Consider the following 22,981-nt stretch of genomic DNA (forward strand, 5'->3'; position numbering starts at 1 on the left):
TATGGTAATGACTGCAATTTATTGTTTTGATTGATCTTGTTATTTCACAGTATGCAGAATGGGTACATTTCAAACGAAAGCACAAGTCAATACAAAACACCATGATAAATCATTACACTTGTTTACAAGGTGGACTCTAAGTTGTAAACAAATGTAATGCTTTATTGGGTAACAAGACAACTCACAGTTGACAGTTTTTGTATTGATTTGTGCTTGAAAATAATGTACTGTAATTCTGCAAACTGTTAAATACTTCAATCAATCGAACATCAGGGTCCACCACCATTTCCAATTCATCAGAAGCTTGTAGATCGGCTATTTTCAAATGGCCGAAATGTATCTGTATTCTGTAATGTAGGATGGAAGTGATTAATAATAATAATAATCAATGTCTACAAAGTACCTACAGTTTTTAATGTAGTGGAATAAAAGTACAATATTTGGATCTGAGATGTAGTGGAGTAGAAGTAAAAAATATTGGAAATTCGAAATACTCGTAAAGTAGGCCTATATATCTCAAAATTGTAGCCTACGTATGTACAGTACAGTACACTACAGTAAATGTACTTTAATAGCCTACTTTACACCACTGAAATGTAACAGTGGTTGCCACCAGCGCCCTCTAGTGCTGAAGCACTTCAAAGAAACTTGTTGAGATAGTTTGAAAGCTTGTCGTGCAGCAGAGCCAGGCAGCTAGCCTAGCTACCGTTAGCCAGGCAGCGACCATAACGATCAAAACTCATGTACCGTCCAGATGCTACATCCCGTCATCATAGGGATAGTGGTGTCACAGAAGACAGATATGCGTGTGGATATAGCAGGGTCTGATATCTGATCAGATATATTTTTTGGTTCATTCCCAGACGATTATCGACAACGCTCGTTTCCTGAAAAGCCGAAAAGAGACAAACAGCTCGGTGAGTTGTGCTCGACAAGGCCTCCGTCTATCTCTGACCTGGGCTGGACGGACCATTAAACAAACATGCAGCTCTCTACGCCTAATGCTAAACTAGACTAAACACCACAAGTTGTCGCTGGTGACGAGACGGAAGAAGAATGTCTAATAAAAGCACAGGCTTCTCACATATTTATCAAGTATAATTTAATATTTGTTATTTTAGCATGAATTGGGGGCTCTGTGAGTATAGCCTGTGGCTAGCATACTAGCTAGTAGCTTTAGCTAATCCCAAGCAGCCAAGAGTGGTAACATTTACATTATTTATTTACATGTCAGGATGTTGTAGCAGGTGATAGTGTGGTGCTGACAGACAGGCACACAACTAACGTTAGCTCAGCTAACAGCTATGCACATGCAGTCACTTTAACACGTTAGTTAGCGAACTTGTTAAGGCTATTAAGGAACAATAATACTTAACAAAATTATGCCCAGTAGGTGTTTGACAGGCTCGAGTCTTGCATTTGATTGAAGACGCTAGTGGCAATGCACACTGCACATGCCATTAACCTAATGTTAACCTTTAGTCACCGTTAAATATTAGCTGTCACTGTTTGTGTTTACATTGACGTGAGCGCGAGGATTGCTAGAAGCAAGGCCAGGCTTGGTTGGAATGTAAGAGAGCCAGTGTGCCAATATTATCCTCGCAAATTATTACAAAAACGTATGTATCTACTAATGATTAAACTAATACATGCAATTATTTAATGGCCATAATATTACAATGTTGTTCTCAGTCTACAAGTTAGCCCCAATATGTTCCCTCAGTCCCTACGCTCATTCTGGAGCTACAGAATGAGTGTAGGGACTGAGGGAACATATTGAAGCAAATGAAGCTATCTACAAGTAAACTTTGTCTTTACCCTCAGGTCATGGATCCTGAGAGACTGAAGCGACAAGAGGAGATTCAGAAATCAATGGGCTTCATCCAGTAAGTTAACAATAACATTGTTTATTATTAAAAGAAACTCTGTAACCAGCTAACTCACGTGGAGAAACACTGATATCATTCTGTGACACTGTGGTTTTTATCCACAGGTCCTCTCTACCCTTCCCAGAGCCAGAGACCTATGAGGTATTACACTTTATCCTAATTTAATTGACACAGTTCTTTATTTTGTGTTTGTGCCGTTTACAATTTGTTCACGTGTATAACTTGTGCTTATAACTGGTTTTGCACTGTAACCTGACTTTTCATTCTGTGAAAACCATGGAGTCAGCAGCCAAGATATTAAGTAACAAAGTGTTCCTCCTATTAAATGTGTTCTTTGTCCATGACCCTGTCAGAGCCTCCCTCAACCAATCCATTTGCTGAGAAAATCCTTGCACAGAATCAACTTTCGGAATCTGGCTCCATGTTTGAGCTGCTGTGTTGTCGATTTGATTGACCTCAATCTTTCTCTATAGCTCTCACTTTCCCCTTGACTCTTTCTCTCACCCTAACCTGGTGAACCTCTGCTATTGCCTTACGTTTTAGCTTTTTATTTTGCCAGACTATTTTCTTTTCTTTCTTTCCATGATCAGATCTTGTTAATCTCACTACATAATTGTTTTAACTACTTTAAACTGTGTGTGTGTGTGTGTGTGTGTGTGTGTGTGTGTGTGTGTGTGTGTGTGTGTGTGTGTGTGTGTGTGTGTGTGTGTGTGTGTCATGTTTTTTGTGCACCACTGAGAAACCCTATGGGGGTGTGGTTTAAAAATGAGAATCTGGTACAAGTTTCACTCCGATTAACATTTGTTTTGTGCCCTTTCTTACCTGCAGGCCTTCTTGACCCAACTCGTGTGCAACCTACAGGATGAGGGAAACACGGTGTTCCGAGATGGTGACTGGCGCCAGGCAGCGCACTACTATGGGGAAGGAGTCAGCGTGGCTCGCTATGCACAGGCTGAAGCCCTTGTCATTCCCACAGAGCTGCTGGAGTGCCTCTATGTTAACCGGGCTGCTTCACATTATCACATGGTGAGGAAGGACCAGAAGAGAGAGAGCCTATCATTTACCCTCTTGGGGATTAATAAAGTTTTGTCTATTGAATTTTGTATGTGTGCAGGTGTGCACACAAGGAGACGTTTATAATCTTTATTGTGCACATGAGGAGACTTACTTTAGGGCAGATTCAAACTGTTCCCGAATACGATTGCCTGGTCCCCGCTGGTCATGATTCACATTGGCCTTGATTCTTCCGCACCCAAGTACACTTCATTTAACTGTATGCAATGCTTTTCACATTGCAGCAATCTGTATCGAGTACACTTCCCGGGACCATTTGGTCCCGGGAACATTTGCCAAGTGGTCTCGAGTGTGCATCCGGGACCATAGTGTGAATCTCCTTGTGTACTGTTCTGTTGACCAAATTTCTTAAATGTCCACACCTTTTCTCATGGTTTTCTCTCTCTGCATCTCTTGTCAGAGGGAGTATGATCGTGGTGTTCAAGACTGTGACAGTGCGCTGTGCGTGTCTGAGGGCAGTCGCAGAGCTCTGTACCGTAAGGCCATTTGTCTGAGGGAGCTGGGACGCCTCAGGGAGGCCTACGAGTGTGGCACTAGATGCCTGCTCATTTCACCGCTTGTAAGTTATCAGCACAAAAGAGTAAAATATATTTGCTCATGAATGAAATGTTGATTGTCTGTCACCATTAGTGTTTTTTGTTTATAAATCATGATTCATTCAGATTAAATTTGTTCTTTTCTCTGTTCTTTCAAACCTTTTTGCTTTCTTGTTTCATTTCCAGGACAGGCAGGTGGGCGACCTCGCCCAGGAGCTGGCTAATAAACTTGGTCTGAAGGTTCGTAAGGCATACATCAGCCCTCAGGTTGAGTCCAGTAGTGCCACAGGAGGAGAGAATCATGGAGAGACTTCCCCACCCACAGGAGAGGTAGGTAGTACAATTAGAGCGGAATTGATTCCAGTGCAAACCTTTTGCGTGTGTGTGTGTGTGTGTGTGTGTATAGATTCACTTAATGATTTTGAGTTCAACAGTACAATGTTTCTTCTTGTTTTTAGACATCCTCCAATGGCTTAGAGTCTTTGACTGACATCGGACCAGGTATTTTTTCTTTGTTTGTATTGGCAATAGAGATAAATAACTCCGGAGTAGGCCAAGGAATTAAATGCCTGAACCTTTCACATATTGCAAAAGCTTATGGAATTTATTTTCCTCATTTTGTTGATTCATATTCAAATTTATTTTTAGGATAAAGCCCTTGAAGGGTACCATGTCATTTTAGATATTACTCAGATCCACTGTGTTACCAATATCCCTCCATATTTTGTTATTTGCAATGTTACTTGTTTTTATGTAATTAGGAAGCACTTTGTGTATGCTTTTGTTTTAATAACCACTTTAAAAAACAAAGATGTACTTAACTATTACTAATATCCATTAAATGCTTCTTTCCATTTCCTTCCCAGCAGATCTGTCCAGTGCCCAGTGTATTCCTGCTCCTTTGGCCACGCCCATCCCTGTCAGTGATGAACCTGCAACCCCCGTAGTGACTCCATGTCCTGACCTGTCTGAGAGCCCCAGTAGCCAGGGGCTACCTCCCATGCCATACTCGGTGCCCGTTTCCGATCACATAGATGAGTGCAGCAGCAGCGTCATCAACGATGAACTGGACAGTCTTCTGGACTGCATCCCCAAGAAAGTCAGTGAGGTTAGCAGAGGAAAAGGGCTGGATGGATTTGGATACCTAGATTCCTTTGTGTTAAAGCTGAAATTCTACTTTTTTGTGAATAATGTTATTTTAAGCAAGCTGTTTGGTAGAGTATGAACCCTTTAATATTAGCAAAAAATGCTAAATAAATGTTTGGTAAGACTCGAATATAACTATTGTGACTACAGAAAAGAGTTTTCAATTTGGCAAACAATTTGCAACCCTCACTCCATTGTTGACATATTTTTTTGCAACCCATTTTTTCACCCAATGTAATCCTGGGCGCTACACTTCTTCTGCCGACCTGGGGGGCAGCGGACTGACCTCATGCTTCCTTCTATGCATGAGGAGTCCAAGCTGCTTCTTTCCACCTGATGGGGGAGAGTTTCCCCGGCCGGACATAGCGTGTGGAAGGAACACGTTATTCCGATCAGTTCCTTTCCCTCCATCAGGCACCTCTGCTGACCAGGGGGAGGTAGTTTAGAGACCAGGATTACTGCATGACTTTGTGAGGGTACCTACCCTAGGGGACACGGGGAAAACATGCAAACTCCAACCCCACCTCGGGTATGGGCACTGATGACGTGGAGAAGAGAACACGCCCCCACAGCGTCCCCAGCGGGAATCGAACCCAGGACCTTCTAGCTGTGAGGCGACAACCCTACCGACTGTGCCAACGTGCCCCCACATATCTGTATTTGAGCTGATATCACCTGTGTATGTGTCTTTGGTCCAGAGTCCAGTGCAGGGTGCCATCCCTACCAACCTCCCCAACACAGCGGTGGGTCTTCGGCCTCCGTACTCTCCCAGCCTTCCAGCCCCGTCTTCTCAGCTACCCCCTGCCTATTTCAGCCAGATACCCGCCCTCGAGCCCTACCCCCCGCTGGCCCAGAGGGACCAGGGCTCCACCCAGGCGCGGGACGCACTGGGATCCTTTTCGCCAGGAGCTGGGGATGGAGAGGGGAAAGGAAGTAGTGGTGTGGCAGGAGGGCTGGACTCCCTGTCTGAGTACAAATTGCCTGGTGAGTGGAAGACTCATCTATGTTTTTTTATTTATTTTTTATCTTGAAATCTGTGCTGGTCTTTCCACATGTCCCATGTGTTCCTTCTCCACCTTGAATACGGTTCCTCATTTTCAAACTGATTTGAGTTGTGCATGAACAGTTGAACAGCCATCGATGTGAGTAAATCAACAATTTTGTGTGATTCTCGGCATCGTTGCAGCAAGGCCACAGTTTCTTACTTCAATATCTCTGTCCTTTTGTCTCCAGGGGGGCGAGTGTCTCACAGTTTTATCCCTGGAATACGCAACCATAGCACCACACACACGGTGAGTAAAACGCACACACAAAATGACATGCTCTTGCCAAATGACTCAGATTAGGGATGAGCACCAACTGTCCAGCAGTCAGTAGGAGATTTAAGTTCTAACTAACAAAATCTTTGCCTAACAACTACAATTTAAAACTACATTCCTTGAAACGGTGTCAAACAAAGTTTTTTCCTGTCCATGTGAAATACGTTCATACATTTGAACTGAAGGTTGCATTTGAAGGAGCCTTCGAAATGGGACAGCCTTGTTTATGCTGCTATAACATAGCAGCAAAAGCGTAGCCTTCGCAGAACGTAGCCCCTTAATAGGGACACAGCTATTGTCTGTTTTTTTTTTATGGTCCAGCGATTGATTGTAACCCTATAATAACCTTTTGTCCTCTTCTACAGAACGGTCCATCTGGGACCAACCTGTCTCTGCTCTCTAGGAACCCCCTGGCAGCCACGCATGAGTTCCGCCAAGCCTGTCATGCTTGTTACAGCCGCATAGGTTTGTACACAAAGGTCAAAGGGACATTTCTTTGAAACACTTGTGGTTTTGTGATCATTATTTTTATTTAAAAAAAATAAAAATAACACACACACACACACACCACCAGGAATGTGTGTTGTCAATGAGTCTTAACATAGTTAAAATGGAGTTTGAAATTCAAAGGTGCCTGTAATGTCATTGATTGGGTGGTTTATCTGTCACATCTCTGTGATGACAAAAATGTTAAAGGTACATTTCCCTTATTATCCTAACTAGTTGATTGACTCCTATTATTTTGTTCCATATGCGGGGTTTCTGTCTGTTAATTGGTATTGCATGCTTTTCATCTGTGTACTTTACTTTAATGTTAGGGTTAGGGTCAAAATGTGCTATATGAACAAATTTAAATTTGATTTGACAGATCTGTCCGATATTTCATATTCATCCTAATTGGCCAACATTGGCTTTCAAAGCTTGCAGGATTGGCCCATTTTGAACAAAAAGCATCTAATCATGAACGCAGCGTGCAATTTACGTGAAATCTTTCACACACTTTCCTACTAGGCTGAGGAATATATCCTACCCTTTTCACATTGGCCTGTTATAGCCCCACCAACAGGTGGATTTTTGCAGAACACATTTTTGGAACAAAATGCTTCAAATCATTTAATTTGGCTGTAATGTAGCCTCTTCATATCTCACTATCTCAGGTCCACGAGTAATGGACTACCAGTATCAGCCTGAGGCAGCACACCGCTGTAAGAGAGACGTTCTTCTGTGTCGCCTCAAAAACACAGATGACCCTAACTGGAAGAGGGTCCGGCCCCGGCCTGCACGGAACAACTTCCTGGGAGCGTTTGTACTCTGTAAAGGTATGTTTTTAAGTGAAATAACTGAATAGAAATGATGGGAATTGTTTTAAATGGGCATGGTAATTAATTACACTGGTTTAAGTATGTCACTGATAGCTTTGAACCTTTGTTTATAGTCCAGTTTAAAATGAGTTTCCTGCCCTGTAGATGCTGTAATTGTACACACCAGAGCATGACAATTTAACAGTGCTGAGTGTAACTATAGCTGTAGCAGAGAAGCAGCAGCAGACATGACTAAACGGCACTGAAGTTAATAATTAGTTTTCAACCTGAACACCCCATTGTGAGTTATGCAGTTTCGTTCACAAACCACACACATACTAGTAACTTGGTGACGATGCCTAAAGAATGGGTGCGGAGGCCATATAATTGTCTTCTTTTCTCCTGAGCATTTCTCATTAAATTAATTAATTGCTTATTATTGCCCTTAGCCTATTCTTGACCTCCTCCCTCTTGTCCTCCACAGAGGTGCAGGAACGACAGGAGTGCCAGTATGGGGAGAACTGTACGTTCGCCTACTGTCAGGAGGAGATTGATGTGTGGACCCAGGAGAGGAAGGGTGCTCTGAGTCGTGAGCTTCTGTTCGACCCCCTGGGCAGCACAGAGCGGCGTGCGCTCAGCGTCACCCGGCTGCTGCAGCTCCACATGGGCATGTTTATGTTCCTCTGTGAGGTGAGAGCCAGAGAGATGCATACGTACAGTTTACTGTATGTTCAAGTTTTTGAATGCCTCTTTTTACATTTTACATTAAATTAGTTTTGACACCTGTATATTGGGGTCATGGTAAACGGATGATTCTATACAGTTCTAGATTCTAAATCTGTTGGTTACAGTTTTACATTTGAAATTATGTTGCGTTACCAACTCTCTCTTCTCTCCACTGGACAGGAATGTTTTGACAGTAAACCTCGCATCATCAGTAAACGCAGCAAAGAAAACTTAGCCGTGTGCTCAAACCTCACAGCGCGACACCCATTCGACGATAACAAGTGAGTCTGACAAGACTTCTTATTTCTCTTTGAAATGTACTAATCTCACATGACTTCCCTGTTCTTTCTTATATTATATTGTGGAGCATTTTAACCCCATTATCTCTGTTAGAGATGATGTGGCCTGGGGTCCACCTATGCTTTCTATGGCATAGGCAGGATCCGCTGGGAGAATCTAGACGCAGCTGCGTGACATGACTAATTAATTAGAGCAACAGAGAGAGAGGAGTGTTTGTGTACGTGTGTGCGTCAATTTAACAAAGGTGCAGCCGATCAGAAATCAGCAGAGAGTGGTCGACGTGTGCACTACTATACCGAATTGAAGTGGACTCTGTCCCAGACTTTTTTTTTTCTCCCTGGAAATAAAAACGTTTGGGTTTCCGAGGCTAGAGATGATGAAGATCATAGTAATTATCATTCTGGCTTGACTTTTAGGTTTTCTTTAAAGAGAAACATAACACTTCTTTCACATATGCAAACTAGATAAAGTGCCCCTCGGGGCACAGGTCTCCACCAGGGCAGGGTCAGGTTGTGGCCTCCTGGTGGCGCTATAATAGGCCAATGTGAAAAGGGTGCCATTTGTTCTTACACCTTTGATGGTAATTAGATGATTTGAGGCATTTTGTTCCAAAAATGTGTTTTGCAAAAAATCCACCTGTTGGTGGGGCTATAGGCCAATGTGAAAAGGGTGGGATATATTCTTCAGCCTAGTAGGAAAGTGCGTGAAAGATTTCAAGTAAATTGCACGCTGTGTTTATATATGATTAGATGCTTTTTGTTCAAAATGGGCCAATCCTGCAAGCTTTGAAAGCCTATGTTGGCCAATTAGGATGAATATGAAATATCGGACAGATCTGTCTTTAGCACATGACTATAGAGATACTGTGTAACGTTTTGCGGGATTTTTGGACCAAATCTGGAGGAGTCAAAAACATGTGTATTACAAAAGTCGGCCTCCTGGTGGCGCTGGAAAATTTGGGGCAGAGGTTCATCGTTGGCATCTAGGGAGTATGTGTGCAAAGCTTGGCATGTTAACATACTCTACCATTCAGATTGGATACAATTACACTTTATTCATAAAACAAAGTGACATAGTGCCGCTTTAAGTCTCACCGTGTCCATTAATGCATACGTTTTTCAATCTGTCTAATGTCTATCTCCTTTCTAGAACTTCTTTCCTGATTTTACTTTCTATTTTACTGCTGTACTAACTAACCCTTCTGTTACTGTTAAACGTAACCGTTTAAATTACTGACCTGGACTGTGTGTTTGTGTGTTTCTGTGCGTGCGTGCGTGCGTGCGTGTGTGCATGTTCCTTCCAGGTGCCTGGTGCACGTGGTGAGGTCGGCCAACGTGCGCTACAGCAAAGTGCGCCCGCTGCATCCGCTGTGCCAGTTTGATGTGTGTCGCCATGAGGTGCGCTACGGCTGCCAGCGCGAGGACAGCTGTTCCTTTGCCCACTCTGTCATAGAGCTGAAGTGCTGGGTCCTGCAGCAGGACACAGGTGAACACTGCAGCACATACTCTACACCTGTGGTTCTCAAAACTTTTCTCAAGGACCCCCCCCCCCCAAATTGATGTGTATTTGGCCACGGACCCCCATCTGAAAATGTTTTGTGCCAGAGACCCCCAAAATAGAAGATGTATGTGGGAATGGTATATGAATACACACCGCAGGGCTCAGAAAGGCGGCATGTCTGGCTATCTTATTCAGCCAGGTAGTTAAATACATTCATATGAAAGTTTAAACACTATTACAGAGGTTCGTCGTTGGCATCCAGGGAGTGTGTGTGCAAAGTTTGGCATGGATCGGGCCAACCGTGCTGGAGATAGCTGGTAACGGACGGACGGACAGAAGGACTGACACACATACACACACACACACACATGGACGGAGTGCAAAACATACTCTCTCCCCATGCCTTCGACCTGGTGGAGACAATCCCTGGGGAGATTTGTTTGGCACTCCTCAGTTTGAATTACATTTCGCTCACCCCAGAGTTGTGGGTGACCAATCAGAGCCCACTATTCAAAGTGAGACTTTTTAATCTATGACGTTGGAATCTGTTTGTAACCGCCAAAACAAAGTTCCAGACTAATTGTATCTACACAGTGATAATAGTCTGGCCATGCCAGGCTATGATATGACAGTTGAGCGAAAACTGTGTTATAGCAGTGTCGTGTGGTGTGCCATCACAAGGCCCTTAACTCGGAGCACGCCATTGGCGTCATTTCCGTTAGTCTGCCCCCCCGCCATTGGCGTAGATTCACACCAATTGTTCTTTTATAGTGCTTTTGATCGATCGAGTTGAGATGCTACTCACATTAGCATGGGGTTGCTAACTGATGATGTCAAGAAGACTGTAGCGCGCCATGTTTAATTTCTTGTGCACCCGCAGCGACAATCTGTTTCTTCGCCTTTATCTCCAATTCCTTGTCCCAGATGGCATTTCCGGTTAAAACGAGGTTGTGGATGCGACACATAGAGCTACAATATATCTAGAGAATGGATTGAGGAGCTACAGCCCCGCCCCCACAATTCACTTAAGTGGAAGTTGCTCAGTGGCGTTTTGAAGCACCTGGAAGAATGACGAAGACTTCCGGGTAGTACCCCTCAAGCGTTGATATGATTGGTTGGCTCCTATCGTAGTACCCCTCACGCTGCTCTTGTGGTACACGATTCATTCATAAATTTAACCTGGGCCCCACCCACCTGCAGTACCTGGTTTTGACCAGTAGGGAGACAACTTCAATGTTGCCCAGCCATCCTGGGGGCTTGATGCGACAACACACACAGTAGTAGTAATATTTGTAACATCCAGTCGTGGGTTTTGTCTCTTCAAAATAGGGGTTGAACGGGGACAATGCTGGCAATACGAGGTGAATTCATGAATTAATCCTGGCGGGGATTAAGAACCACCAAACTTATTCTGTACTTCTTAACATCTCTTAGGTATTACCCATGAGGAGATGGTGCAAGAGTCCAAGAGACACTGGCACAGACTGGAGCAAAATGCACAGAAGCAGCAGCACCAACAGAAGGTAAGGCTGATGCTGGGATGGGGAGGGTGCCCAGGTGGCTCGACCAGTTGGTGCTTTGTGAAACGAGTAGTGTAAGCTATTACTCTGCCAAAACGGTAATATTATACCATATTAAATGAGAAAAAGAGGTTGCACATCAGCAATGGTTTTCAGTGGAGTGCTAAATCCAGTATACATAAAAATAAATGGGAATTAAAAAAAATCCAAAAAGGTAGCACATCCAAAAAATGTATAAATGGCGCACAAAGTACTCATTTCCATTTCTTTATTGGCACACACCAAAAAGGAACGTTTCGGCTATGAACCTTCATCAGAGCAAAACAGCACATATTACATATTACTCTGGATTTGTTGGCTACCGTTTGAAAACATTTTAATTTAAAAGGTCAAGAGAGATTGCTGCTTTATTTTATAGCCTGGCTGTAATAAGTAACATTACTCTCCTGAGTAATATTGCCCACTGGTGGCTACATTATGGGTTCAATAATAATGGCTGACTCATTGTTTCCATACTGCATTAACAATAGGATCAGTTATTATATACTGTAGATCCCCATTGTGGGGTCCGCAACGCATAGCCAGGGGGTCCGTGAAATAATTCGGATTTTATTTTTTGCCGGTGAATTATGGTATGTGTGATATGTATGCTTACCATAATCACAGTAATCCTTAGTCATATTTCATCTTTCAAGGTCTTTTTTGCAGTCACTTTCAGTTAGCAGTGGTCCCCAAAAGTTTTTGGCCGTTTACCTCCTGACCTACTGTACCTGATGCACCCCCCAACGCTCAGTTCCGTTGTATTTGGCTGAAAATTATAAATTTTGAATATGATTATGACAAATAATCACAGAATGTCTGCACTGAGAGGCATGCAGCTGCTGTATCCATCTCTTTACAACAGTGTTTTACTGGATTTTGCCATTTGTGTTGAATAACACCATAAAACCGCCATTACCCTTTTCATGTCGCGCACCCCCTAGAGGGCGTTGGCACACCACAAGGGGTGCACGACCACAGGGAACCACTGAGTTAAGTGCCTTGCAGAGTCGAACGTAATCTTAACCTAGGCCAAAACAAGTTGTAGATTAAACCTGTGCTTGGACACAAAGTGGGGATAAACACATCAGAAGTGTGGAAAATTACAAGCCCCCTAGACAAAAGGTCTAGACTTTCATTTCGTTTCACTTCATTATTCACTAACGCCGCCGCAGGCAGAGACTCCAGACCTGAATCGCCAGAACATATTTTCTTAATGGGCGTGGCTAGCGATTCAGGGCTGGAGCCAGGCTACAAAAGGTCACCTGGAAAACAAATGACAATAGTAAGCAGTATTTAGGCTGAAGGTAAACATCTAAAGGAATGAGTGTTTTATTTCCTGCGTGTATGTTTGTGTGCAAGCACAGTTGATATGAAATAATGTCATTGAAGATTGATTGCATCTTTTGAATCAATGTGTCGCAATGTTATCTTCCCCTGTTCCTAACCTCTCTCTCCTTCTCTCTGTCTCTGTCAGCCTATGCACATCTCGCACCATAGCAGCAGTATGGCTGGAGGAGGTGGTGTTGGGGGGATTGGAGGAGGAGATGGCATTGGTGGAGGAGGAGTGCACTCTGTTGGAGGAATGGGTGGAGGCATGGGAGCGGTGGGTTCAGGGAGGGGGCGGGGTCTGAACCTGAAGATGAAGTTTGTGTGCGGCCAGTGCTGGAGGGACGGCCAGGTCAACGAACCTGACAAGAATCTCAAGTACTGCACGGCTAAAGCACGACACAGGTGAGAGGCCCACTTTGACAAGCATAACGTGAAGGAAGACATGAGGTGTCACCGAGTGTCAATGACAAGTTTGAGTATGACAATGATGCCATGTGTCTCATATGCTATGGCCATTGCAGTCAGCAGATTCCAACCCTGTTGACCACCGGAAGGCTGTTTTATTAGACAGGGTTCTCTAACACAGTGTTTCCCAACCTTTTTTGTCCCAGGGCACACTTTTCATAGCCTAAAAACTCAGGGCACACCTAGATATACGGTGTATAGGCCTATCTATATACATATACATACATATGTGTATGTATGTGTGTGTGTAAATATATATATATATATATATATATATATATATATATACAGTGTTGGTAAAGTTCATTTATTTTAGACTTTATTGAATAAAAAAACCTTGGGGGATTAATAAAGTGACAACTTTTACAATATCTCCATTACCATTATCCAAATTAATTCTTTTTAAATACATTTTGGAGAAAAAAATAGCTCATATGCAATGTGAAATGCCACCTAATTCTTAATCCTTTTCCTTGTCTTTATTATGGGCCAACTTGTGAAAGCTGCATGCTTTTATTGTGAAGGGTCTCAGTTCTCACAGCCTGCATATTTCCACGTGCTGAAAATAGCTGATCGACAAGCTCACAACACGTTGCGTCCGCAAAGCGTTGTGAGCTTGTAAATCAGCCATTTTCAGCATGGAACACGTGTACGACGAAGAATGAATCAGGCATCACTGCGCTTCTGTGGAGGATTTTGTTCGCCGAACGAGGCGATCATGTATGGACACTTGGACAGCTATTTTTCGTGGCACATTATGTTTAATCACAACAACGTCACGTTTACTTTACCTCCTCAGTGTTTGGGTCGGGACATGTAGGACTGTATGTGTCTGCTGTCTACGTGCGCTCCAGTCTTACTGGAGGGGGGCGAAATGTAGCGTCTTCTGGATGCATCTCTTTAGCATTAACATTTCAATGGCCGACGGTCGGTGGAGTCTATTGTTCCGTAGTTGTTGTTATCGCACGTCTAATGGTTAGACGTGTGACAACAACAACGATTGCTTTCGTGGGAGGGTTAGTGTTATTTTCGGTCAAATCAGGCGGCACACCTGGACACATCAAACGGCACAGTAAAGTGCCGCGGCACACAGGTTGGGAAACACTGCTCTAACACCATCATCAAACACCAAATGAGGGAATATCTTTTGTTATAATCATGTTCCACAGGCTTATACAATCTGTGTCAATTTGCATTGAAGCTGTGCTGGCAGTTTGTGGTGGCCTGTCACCGGCTTACTAGGACAACTATGTTTGTTTTTCCTTTTATTTTGTCACCTGTCAAATGCATATATATTGAATTTCTGTTCAGGTCCTGAACTCTGACCCTCATTGTTCTACTAGTTATTAGCCCACACACTAGGTGTAGTAATGGCCTAAATCCACATAACTGGAATATTTTAACCACTGCTCTTGTGCATTATTGAACAGCTTACAGTCTTGTAACCTAATAAGCTTTACTGCAGGTTCATATTAACCTGTCATTTACTCTCTGCAGCTGGACTAAGGAGCGACGGGTCCTGCTGGTGAAATCCTTTGAGAAGAAGAAATGGGTTGTGGTTCGACCACTGCCTTTCTCTCGCACCTATCCACAGCAATATGACGTTAGTCCCTCTATGCTGAGCTCCTTATAATCCACACAACCACTCACACACTCGCATCCTTGTTTTGAATTCATTTACCTTTGTTTTAGCTAGGCTAATAATGCAGATGATGACAATGTCTGTGCACAGCAACGGTTGATAATTTTAAACGTTGCAGGCATTAATAAGCCCTCCTCCTAGCATGGTGTACATGATATCCAAAGGGGTTCTAAGCTTATAAACTGCTTTCTGTGTACATGGACATTAAAACCGTCTCAGGTTTTAAGGTTTCAGACAAGCACTTAAAGGGATGACGGTCACTTTAATTCACACTTAAACATTATGGGGGAACAATCTCGTTCCCCTGTAATCATTCTCTAGGAAAAGGATATTACACTTGTATACATCAGGGTTACTGCCATAACCATTATGCAAAGGATAAGTGCTTAGTCCAAATGTCTGAAAGGTGCATGCATGCATATTACATATATACAAGCTCCTAACGCATGTTTGTGCCCTGTCAACCCCCCACCCTGCTCCAGATGTGTGTCCATGTGATGAAACAGAAGAAGTGCCACTATATTGGCAACTGCTCATTCGCCCACAGCCTGGAGGAAAGAGATGTGTGGACATACATGAAGAACAACAGCTGTAAGATATATATATATATATACACACACACACACAGTACACACACAGTAGTATATATGTTTATAATCAGGGGTGCACATTATTATTTTGGTCGCTAACGTGGTTTAGCGACTAGCACTTTGACAGCTCTATAATGGTAGCTTGTTTACAACTGAAACGCACTTCCTGTGCTCTAACTTTCTCTTCAAAATAATAGCCACTTATAATGATTAGTCAACACTAGTTTTATTTCTAAGTCTACTTGCAGGACGTTAACATCTCTTTTGAGTGCCTGGCTGTACACACCAGAATATAGTGTCAGGATTCTCTAAATTCCTGTCAGCTGTTGGTGCGCAAACGCGTCTCGCATGCCTTTGATCTGCTGCGCAGCAAAAGTTTTGACAACGCATGCGCACTGGCGCACCAGTAATGTGCACCACTGTTTATAATCTATCTTTCTGTCTTTGTCTCTCCTTATGTCTGTCTTTCTGGTAACTGAATGGATGTAATCATAATTGCTTGAAGTGACTGCTGAAAGGCCATTGAAAGACACTTGCCCTCTAAATAACAAGAACAAGCCACCGGTGAAAAGAGATGGCAACCGATTGAGACCAGATGAGACCTGGCCGTTTCTCTTTCTACTTTTTGCTCCCTAATTTTCTTTAGTTCTCTCTCACACTTTCTCTCTGCCTCTATTTCTGTTTTGTGAAAATCTTAAAACTAAATTTAAAAAATCTTAAATAGTGAAAACTACAAGCTCACAAAATATTTCATAGCTTGTAGATCTGCTATTTTCACTATTGTTGCATGACACCGTTGTGAAATGAAGTATCAAATATTGCCACGCATTTAATCAATTTGTTGAAATATAAAACAATTACAAAATATTACTGTTGTCCTGCAGAGTATTCAACCTCAAGGTCATAATCATTCCTTATCTCTTTCACCCCACTCTTCGTCTTTTCTGTTTTCCCTCTTTGCCCTCATTCCCCTCCTCCCTTCTTTTCACTCCCCTCCTCTGTCTTCCCCAGTGAGAGACATGCAGCAGATGTATGATATGTGGCTGCAACTGACCAATCAGACCAGGCGCTCAGAGGGCTCCCTCATGACCCCGCCCCCAGAGGAGAAGCAGGTTACCATGTCGGTGGATTACTCGGAGGGCATGGTGAGTTGTCGCCGGCTGCGTTAATGGAATACGTTAAGGTTAAACTTTTTGATAGCTCTTGTGGTCTGTGTGTTTATGACAACCTGGGGGTCTACCCACTACATTGAAAATGGTCCAGCATCACTTGTGTGTGCGTGTGTAACACATTTTCATAAACCTTGATGGGAGTAGTCATTGGGCATCTCCAAAGAGAGAGATTTGTATTAATTCCTCCCCACACACATTTCTGTGTTGTCACTGCTGTTGTATCCTACTGACTCGCCTGGCAGTGAGAAGCCCCCGCGGGTAGGACGTAGGGCCTTCGTCCTATTCCTCCCACCCCAACACTCCCCGCTGACTATTACATACAGTGACAATTAGCACCCTCACTGCCCGGCTTCCCTCCCCCGAACACGAACCAGTTGTGTTCGTGTAGACACCCGACAAATTCGGAAGCACCACGGTGGGTGTGCAGTGTTTCAGTTAGAGATGCTCCGATCCGGTTTTTTGGGACCGATACCGATCACCGATTGTTTTTCTCATGATCGGCCGATACCGATAGTCCGATACTGATCTTGTGAAAAGTTGCAAATTTTAATATTTCAAAACCCACGTCAAAACTGTTCCTGTGTGTGGGGAGGAAGGAGAGAATGTTTAGGCCTGTCACAAAAATGCAAAATGATGTTATACTATATATCTGATTGACTTTACTGGGGAGACATGCAGTAAAGGCCGTCAGGATCGGGAGTCGAACCCGCGGCATACTGCCAGACTACCAGATTACCAGCCAAGGTGCCTGGACCACTGAGCCATGGCCCAGGCCCTGATTGACATTTATACCACTTAAATGGTGTAAAAGATCAGTTTCTCCAGATTAAATTGCCGATCATAGATAGGGTAAATGCCGATTACCGATCAGAGTGAATATGGCCGATCACCGATTGCTGGCCAATTATCGGAGCATCTCTAGTTCCATTGACAGTCTGTGTTGGCCTGTATGTTTTTCAGGGAGGATGCAGGTTGTCTGATGGAGATGAGCTCTGAGTCTCACCGTGCCTGGGAGAAGCCGAGTTCCCTGGCCCTGCAACCAGAAGGCGAAGGAGATGGGCCACCCACACCTGCTACTGCTACAGTAGAGTATCTTTATGTCACACCAGTCTGAATGTGATACCCCTAGATATACTGTAGCTGGCTGGCTGACCACACACACACAGACACACACACACACACACACACACACACAAATCACAGGCACCAATTCACACAGAGAAAGTTGTTGGTGAAAACGCAAACCTTTTTAATGCTTTTTCTGCCATGCTACAGTTATAGATAGCAGCTTGAATTCCCCCTCGAGCAAATATAAACCCTTGAAATGCAACCAGGAATCTACTCAGACTTCCCAGAGTCCCTGCATTTAATCCCCCGCCCCCGGCTGAGTCTGGGGACTGCTTTCTGTTTTCGCCAAATCCGAACCCTGCTTCCCTCGTGGGAAGGTAGCGAAAAGGGTTGAAAGAAATATTTTGTTTTTGTTTCAGGGGAGATTGATGGTTAGGAATGCTGTTTGTGTTTCCATGGGAATTGTACTTCCCTTTTATATTGTCTGCCATATTGGTAGAACTTTATGAATGTATGGCCTGCACAGGCCCTTTAAATCATGGATGTGGATCAGGAAAAGTGAAGAACAAATCAAGATTGTGGTTGTGGAATGTATTTAGGCATACACGCCCAAATAATTAATTTCTGTCCATTTTACGTTTTCCTCCTTCCGTGCTCTCCTCCCGCCGTGCTTCTCATGTATAATGGGCAGACTAATGCCCCTAGCTGGTTATCTGACCAAGCCTTTCATGCCTGCCCTACACAGCACTGGCACAGATGTGTACACATTCACATCCATTGTTGGCCTCTTATTCACGGTCAGCCTGTATCCAAGTGTTACATGCTTGTATTTCAGCCTCCTTGACTATTTGCACAACTGAATTATACTGGTTAGAATCACCTGTTGTGTATGTCAGGGGGACATTGAAACATTTCCAAAAGCAAAATGGAGAAAGATTCGGTAGACGTACTTGTTATAGTGATATGAGGCTAATTTATAACTTATCGATTGGCATTTTGTTTTATAATGCAATTTTGGGTCATGGGTGGGTTAGACCACTTGGAAGTATTAACCACATTCATGGCATCCCTATTTTGGGCATGTCAGAAGTGAACATTTTTAAAACAATAGTATGAAATAAGCCATAAGTGGTTAAGACATGAAGGCTGGAAAGCTGCAGAAGGTGTACATAGCCCAGCTCATCGCTGATGTCGGCATCCAATGAGATTGCTCATACGGAAGTAATGACCCCATATTGAACTGAAGCACAGTTGACTAAGGAAATGAGTGATATTTGACTAACTATAAGATACAATTATTTTATTCCCTATTTAATTATGACGTGAAGAGAAGAAAAATCTCCATAGATAATAAGAATGACCCCATTTTGAACTGAAGCATAGTCTACTCAAGGTTTATTAAATCAGGTTAGGAAGCGAAGACCGTACGGTGGACTCCATGTTGCTCCCTGGAAGGAAAGAAACATGCGCATTTGAGACCAGGGAGTTGTACATGCACAAATCATAGATATGGCACAAATGGCCCAGCAGATGCCGTGATGCCACTGAAAGGAGGGATGCTTGTACATATCATGTCACGTCAATGCATTTTACCTTTTATATTAAAGTTTTAACAGCAAGTGGATAAGTACGTTCCAGCATGGATCATCACACGGACAATAATGTTGGTCGGACGTGACCTATGTACAAGCACCCCTCCTTTCAGTGGCATCACGCCATCTGCACTGCCATTTGTGCCATATCTATGATTTGTGCATGTACAACTTCCTGGTCTCAATTGCACATGTTTCTTTCCTTCCAGGGAGCAACATGGAGTCCACTGTACGGTCTTCGCTTCCTAACCTGATTTAATAAACCTTGAGTCGACTAAGGAAATTAGTTATATGTATGACTAACGCAAAGGATAACATTATTTTATTCCCGGGTGAATCATGTTTTGTGAAAAGAAGAAATCTCCATGGACATAATTATCGAATAATGATGGAGTAATGACAATACGTCGTTTTTTTGTTTTTTTTAACATTCCATTAATTATTGTTTGAATATTTGTTCAGATTAAGTAAGGGTGAGATATCATGTATTCAGTTCAAATAGGGCCATTATTTTATAGAAAGGGTATTTTGCTCTTGTGGTCCTTGTGCATCAAAATGACTGTGTTCCTTTTTTTTCTCCTCCTCTCCTTAATGGGAAGAAGCGATATCCTGGGTGAGAGGGAAACGATTAGCACCAAATGATGTGCCTATAAAACACATTCAAGATGTGTGCGCAGACTACACACACATACACACACACACACGTACACACACACACACACAAGGCAGATATCTATTGCCATTTTATCCTAACTTGTAATGTGGACAGAGGACTTAAGGTATTATGTCTATATTCAAATACATTTATACACATGTTATATTATACATATTTACAGATACTGTATACTACTAATAATAATTGATAACTTAGCAGTTAAGCTTAATTAAATATATAACCTGAAAACCTTGTATTGATTACATAGAAGAAACTCGTTATTGAGCTATTGCTATATGACTATGTATCGCTGAACTAGATGACAATAGTGACCTAAAAAAAAGATTATTTACTATTTTATTTTGTCGCTTCTCTGAGGGTCATTCCAGACAGGAATGTGTGGGACAGTATTGCAGGTGGGGCCTTATTTTGCTCCAAAGTTAACGCTTGAATTTCCACTTAGCAGGCTGAGCATGAGTATTGAGTAAAGAGAGGGTTAAGACTCTTACTGTGACGTTTAACGTTTTGTCATACACAGAGTTGTGTTTGGAACAACTTGTGGTAAGGTAGAGGAGGCTCGTAGCAGCAAATCCCAATTAATCTTGTCTGCCTGCAGCAGGTTGGGTAATATTTGTGATAGACTGGTCTCTTGTCTGGAATGGCCCATGTATCTGCTTTATTGAGGGATCGTATTACTACTACCGCTAGTATTATGATAAATATGATGATAATGATTGCTATCTATTGACAATTTCTAATTTCTCTCTTATATGCTATTGATTATACGTATATGTTAATTGCTATGTATAACTCTCTTTATATATGTACTATTCATGTATGAATATGATACCACCACAGAGGTAGATAGGCATCTATGTATGCAAACCGTACACAGGACTGTCTGGGCAAGCCAGGTGCAGGATGGGGGTTCTCGCGTGATTAAGTTACTGCTTTGGTGAAGAATATAGATCAGTGACTGCCTATACCGTTACTATATTATATAGGTGTTTATGTAACTTATCATCACCCACAATCAGATGAATGTTATCTCTTCTTGGGACACAAGATTGTCCTAGCAGAGTATGTGAAGGACCTGCTGCCATATATTTGAGTTACACCATCTAACTTACATTTTGATTTTTTTTGTGGCCTTCGTACTGCTTCAAATACTGGCCAAAGAATGAAGAACGTTTATAGCTGTTAATTAGCTGTTCAAATTCTCAGTATAGACCTAGAAGGTGCTTTTATGTTTTAGAAGATGAGTTCGACATCTTTCTTCAACCTTTTATTCTCACTATGGCCTAGGTTGCCTAATGGTTTGCCAATCAAAGACAGAACTGCAAACAAAAAGCATACATAGAGGCCTATGTACTTCAGTATAGCGCCTTATTCAATACTATACTTATAAGAATATACATACCCCTATTATCCTACTCTCTATATATTATACTTATACCTATGATATGATTATACTTAGACGTCCTTATGAGGTAATTTAGATAAGAGATGGTGGTGGAACTGTTTAGATTTTTTTTTTTTTTTTTTTAATTTTGGTTTATCTGGAAGAATTTGCTGTAGTCTGGACTAGATTAACATTTTTTATTTTATATGAACTCTCAAATGTTATCAATGGTAATTTTTACTGGTGATATTCATATGCAGCCAGGGTAGGCAGCTAATACCAACCACCGGAAAGATTTTGCAAAAATGCTTTGTTAAATTTGTCCAATATGCCAGCCCCTTTGGCATGTAATCGAGCAACATTTGGAGAAATATGAGTGGCTTGTAAAATATGCAATGTGGAAAACATTTTGAGGTACCAGCCACTGTGGCTGGTAGACAAAACAAAGTTTGCTAACCTGTTCTGCATGTTGTGTGCCTGTAGTAACAGGGAGGTGAATCATGACATTGCTACAAGGGTAGGTAGTTAAGAAGACGTATAGTCTCTTCTTGCTTGTCTAATTTGCTGTCCAGCTACCGATAGAAATGTGTGTGTGCTCCCGCAGATGAGTTAAGACAGGTAACCTGTTCTTGGAAAATCTTATCCAAGTGGTGGGTTGTTAATGTATTGCCTGCAGTGGTGTGCTATGGTATTTCAGCTGACATTTTATTACAAATTCTTGATTCCGATTCTGAAGAGAAATTGGGACATAGTCAGACTCTACCAGACTCTACCAGTCTGCAAGCATTCAGAGTTAAAAGATTTTTTTTAAGTCCAATCAACGGCTATTATGCTAATATGTTCCAGGCAGAGGCTTCACCCTCACTTTGTAAATTAATAAAGGTTTGGGTGAGAGGTTGACAGTTTTTGTTTTCTATTTCTTTTTCTTTTTTTACTCTGTCTATTCAGTTCCATTCATAGATTACTATTTAATAAAGAAACTTGCCAAGTAGTGCTGAAACCACTCGGTTTGATTAAGATGGTATTGTGTCACTTTGTGGCATTTTTAAATGAATTATTTTCTGTTCTTGACAAAAAGAAACATTGACATGAATTTTGGTTCCTCCACCATGGTTATGGCTTATTCAAAGGTTAGTGAAACAACAAGGTCCTACGCTTTTAAAAAACAGTTCACATCTGTTAAAAACCCTGCAACACTGATGTGTCACACTGCCTTCACTGTAAATCAGCTAGATATTTGTCATTCGATTCACACAAAACCCACACCTACGCAAACACAGAAGTTGTATTTATGATACATTTTTGTTCATCGTTAGTGATTGATCAGTTGGCAGATGCCTGGATTATTTTCAAGAACTCGGATAATGAAACCAGGGTTTCAAGAAGTGATGAAACCAGGCCACTTTTTGTACTGTATTTTTACATTTTGTCATGTCTATTCTTTTTGTCTTTGTTTTCTCCTTTCTCCTCCCTGGTTGGAAGTGAATCATAACACAAGTGGACCAAATCTCTTGCAAGCATTTAATAAACGGAGACGTTTTAGAAAATGTATGTGTTGGTTTATTTATTTCTATCAGCATTTCAAAATATTTGTATCGTGAATAATATTGCACCCCAGTTAACAATTTCAATACAGAGATCTCTCTGTTTAGTTAGCTGAGGTCACGGCATATCCTTTGCAAAGGAGTTTGAGAGTTGCAAATTGCAGCTCGA

General features: G+C 42.2%; 1 protein-coding gene across 3 annotated transcripts; it reads left to right on the forward strand.

The window, feature by feature from the left end:
* Window positions 1–638: 638 nt before the first annotated feature.
* Window positions 639–22,815, forward strand: zc3h7bb (zinc finger CCCH-type containing 7Bb). Of its 3 annotated transcripts, XR_013788875.1 has the most exons (22): window positions 639–917; window positions 1,825–1,886; window positions 1,994–2,030; window positions 2,718–2,915; window positions 3,364–3,522; window positions 3,686–3,829; window positions 3,958–4,000; window positions 4,366–4,607; window positions 5,344–5,629; window positions 5,879–5,937; window positions 6,330–6,429; window positions 7,122–7,283; window positions 7,750–7,955; window positions 8,172–8,272; window positions 9,595–9,776; window positions 11,226–11,314; window positions 12,828–13,084; window positions 14,645–14,750; window positions 15,272–15,380; window positions 16,391–16,524; window positions 17,512–20,361; window positions 20,405–22,815. XR_013788875.1 is itself a non-coding variant. In XM_079493277.1 (21 exons), the coding sequence occupies exons 2-21, from the start codon at window positions 1,828–1,830 to the stop codon at window positions 17,545–17,547; spliced, it is 2,709 nt and encodes a 902-aa protein (XP_079349403.1). In that variant the 5' UTR covers window positions 639–917; window positions 1,825–1,827; the 3' UTR covers window positions 17,548–22,815. The 3 variants fall into 3 exon arrangements, 2 of the variants coding, with proteins under 2 accessions (XP_079349403.1, XP_079349404.1); XM_079493277.1 differs by having other exon boundaries at window positions 17,512–22,815; XM_079493278.1 differs by having other exon boundaries at window positions 4,369–4,607; window positions 17,512–22,815.
* Window positions 22,816–22,981: the final 166 nt, after the last annotated feature.

The sequence above is a fragment of the Electrona antarctica genome, assembly GCF_951216825.1.
Source record: "Electrona antarctica genome assembly, chromosome: 22".
Classification (NCBI taxonomy): Eukaryota; Metazoa; Chordata; class Actinopteri; order Myctophiformes; family Myctophidae; genus Electrona; species Electrona antarctica.

What these genes read in the sequence shown, in the direction of transcription:
- zc3h7bb (XM_079493277.1), top strand. Translation starts at nt 1,828, where the DNA reads ATGGATCCTGAGAGACTGAAGCGACAAGAGGAGATTCAGAAATCAATG. An exon ending in CTGCTTCACATTATCACATG is followed by an intron (nt 2,916 to 3,363) that starts GTGAGGAAGGAC and finishes ATCTCTTGTCAG; the next exon opens with AGGGAGTATGATCGTGGTGT. An exon ending in CCTATCCACAGCAATATGAC is followed by an intron (nt 14,751 to 15,271) that starts GTTAGTCCCTCT and finishes ACCCTGCTCCAG; the next exon opens with ATGTGTGTCCATGTGATGAA.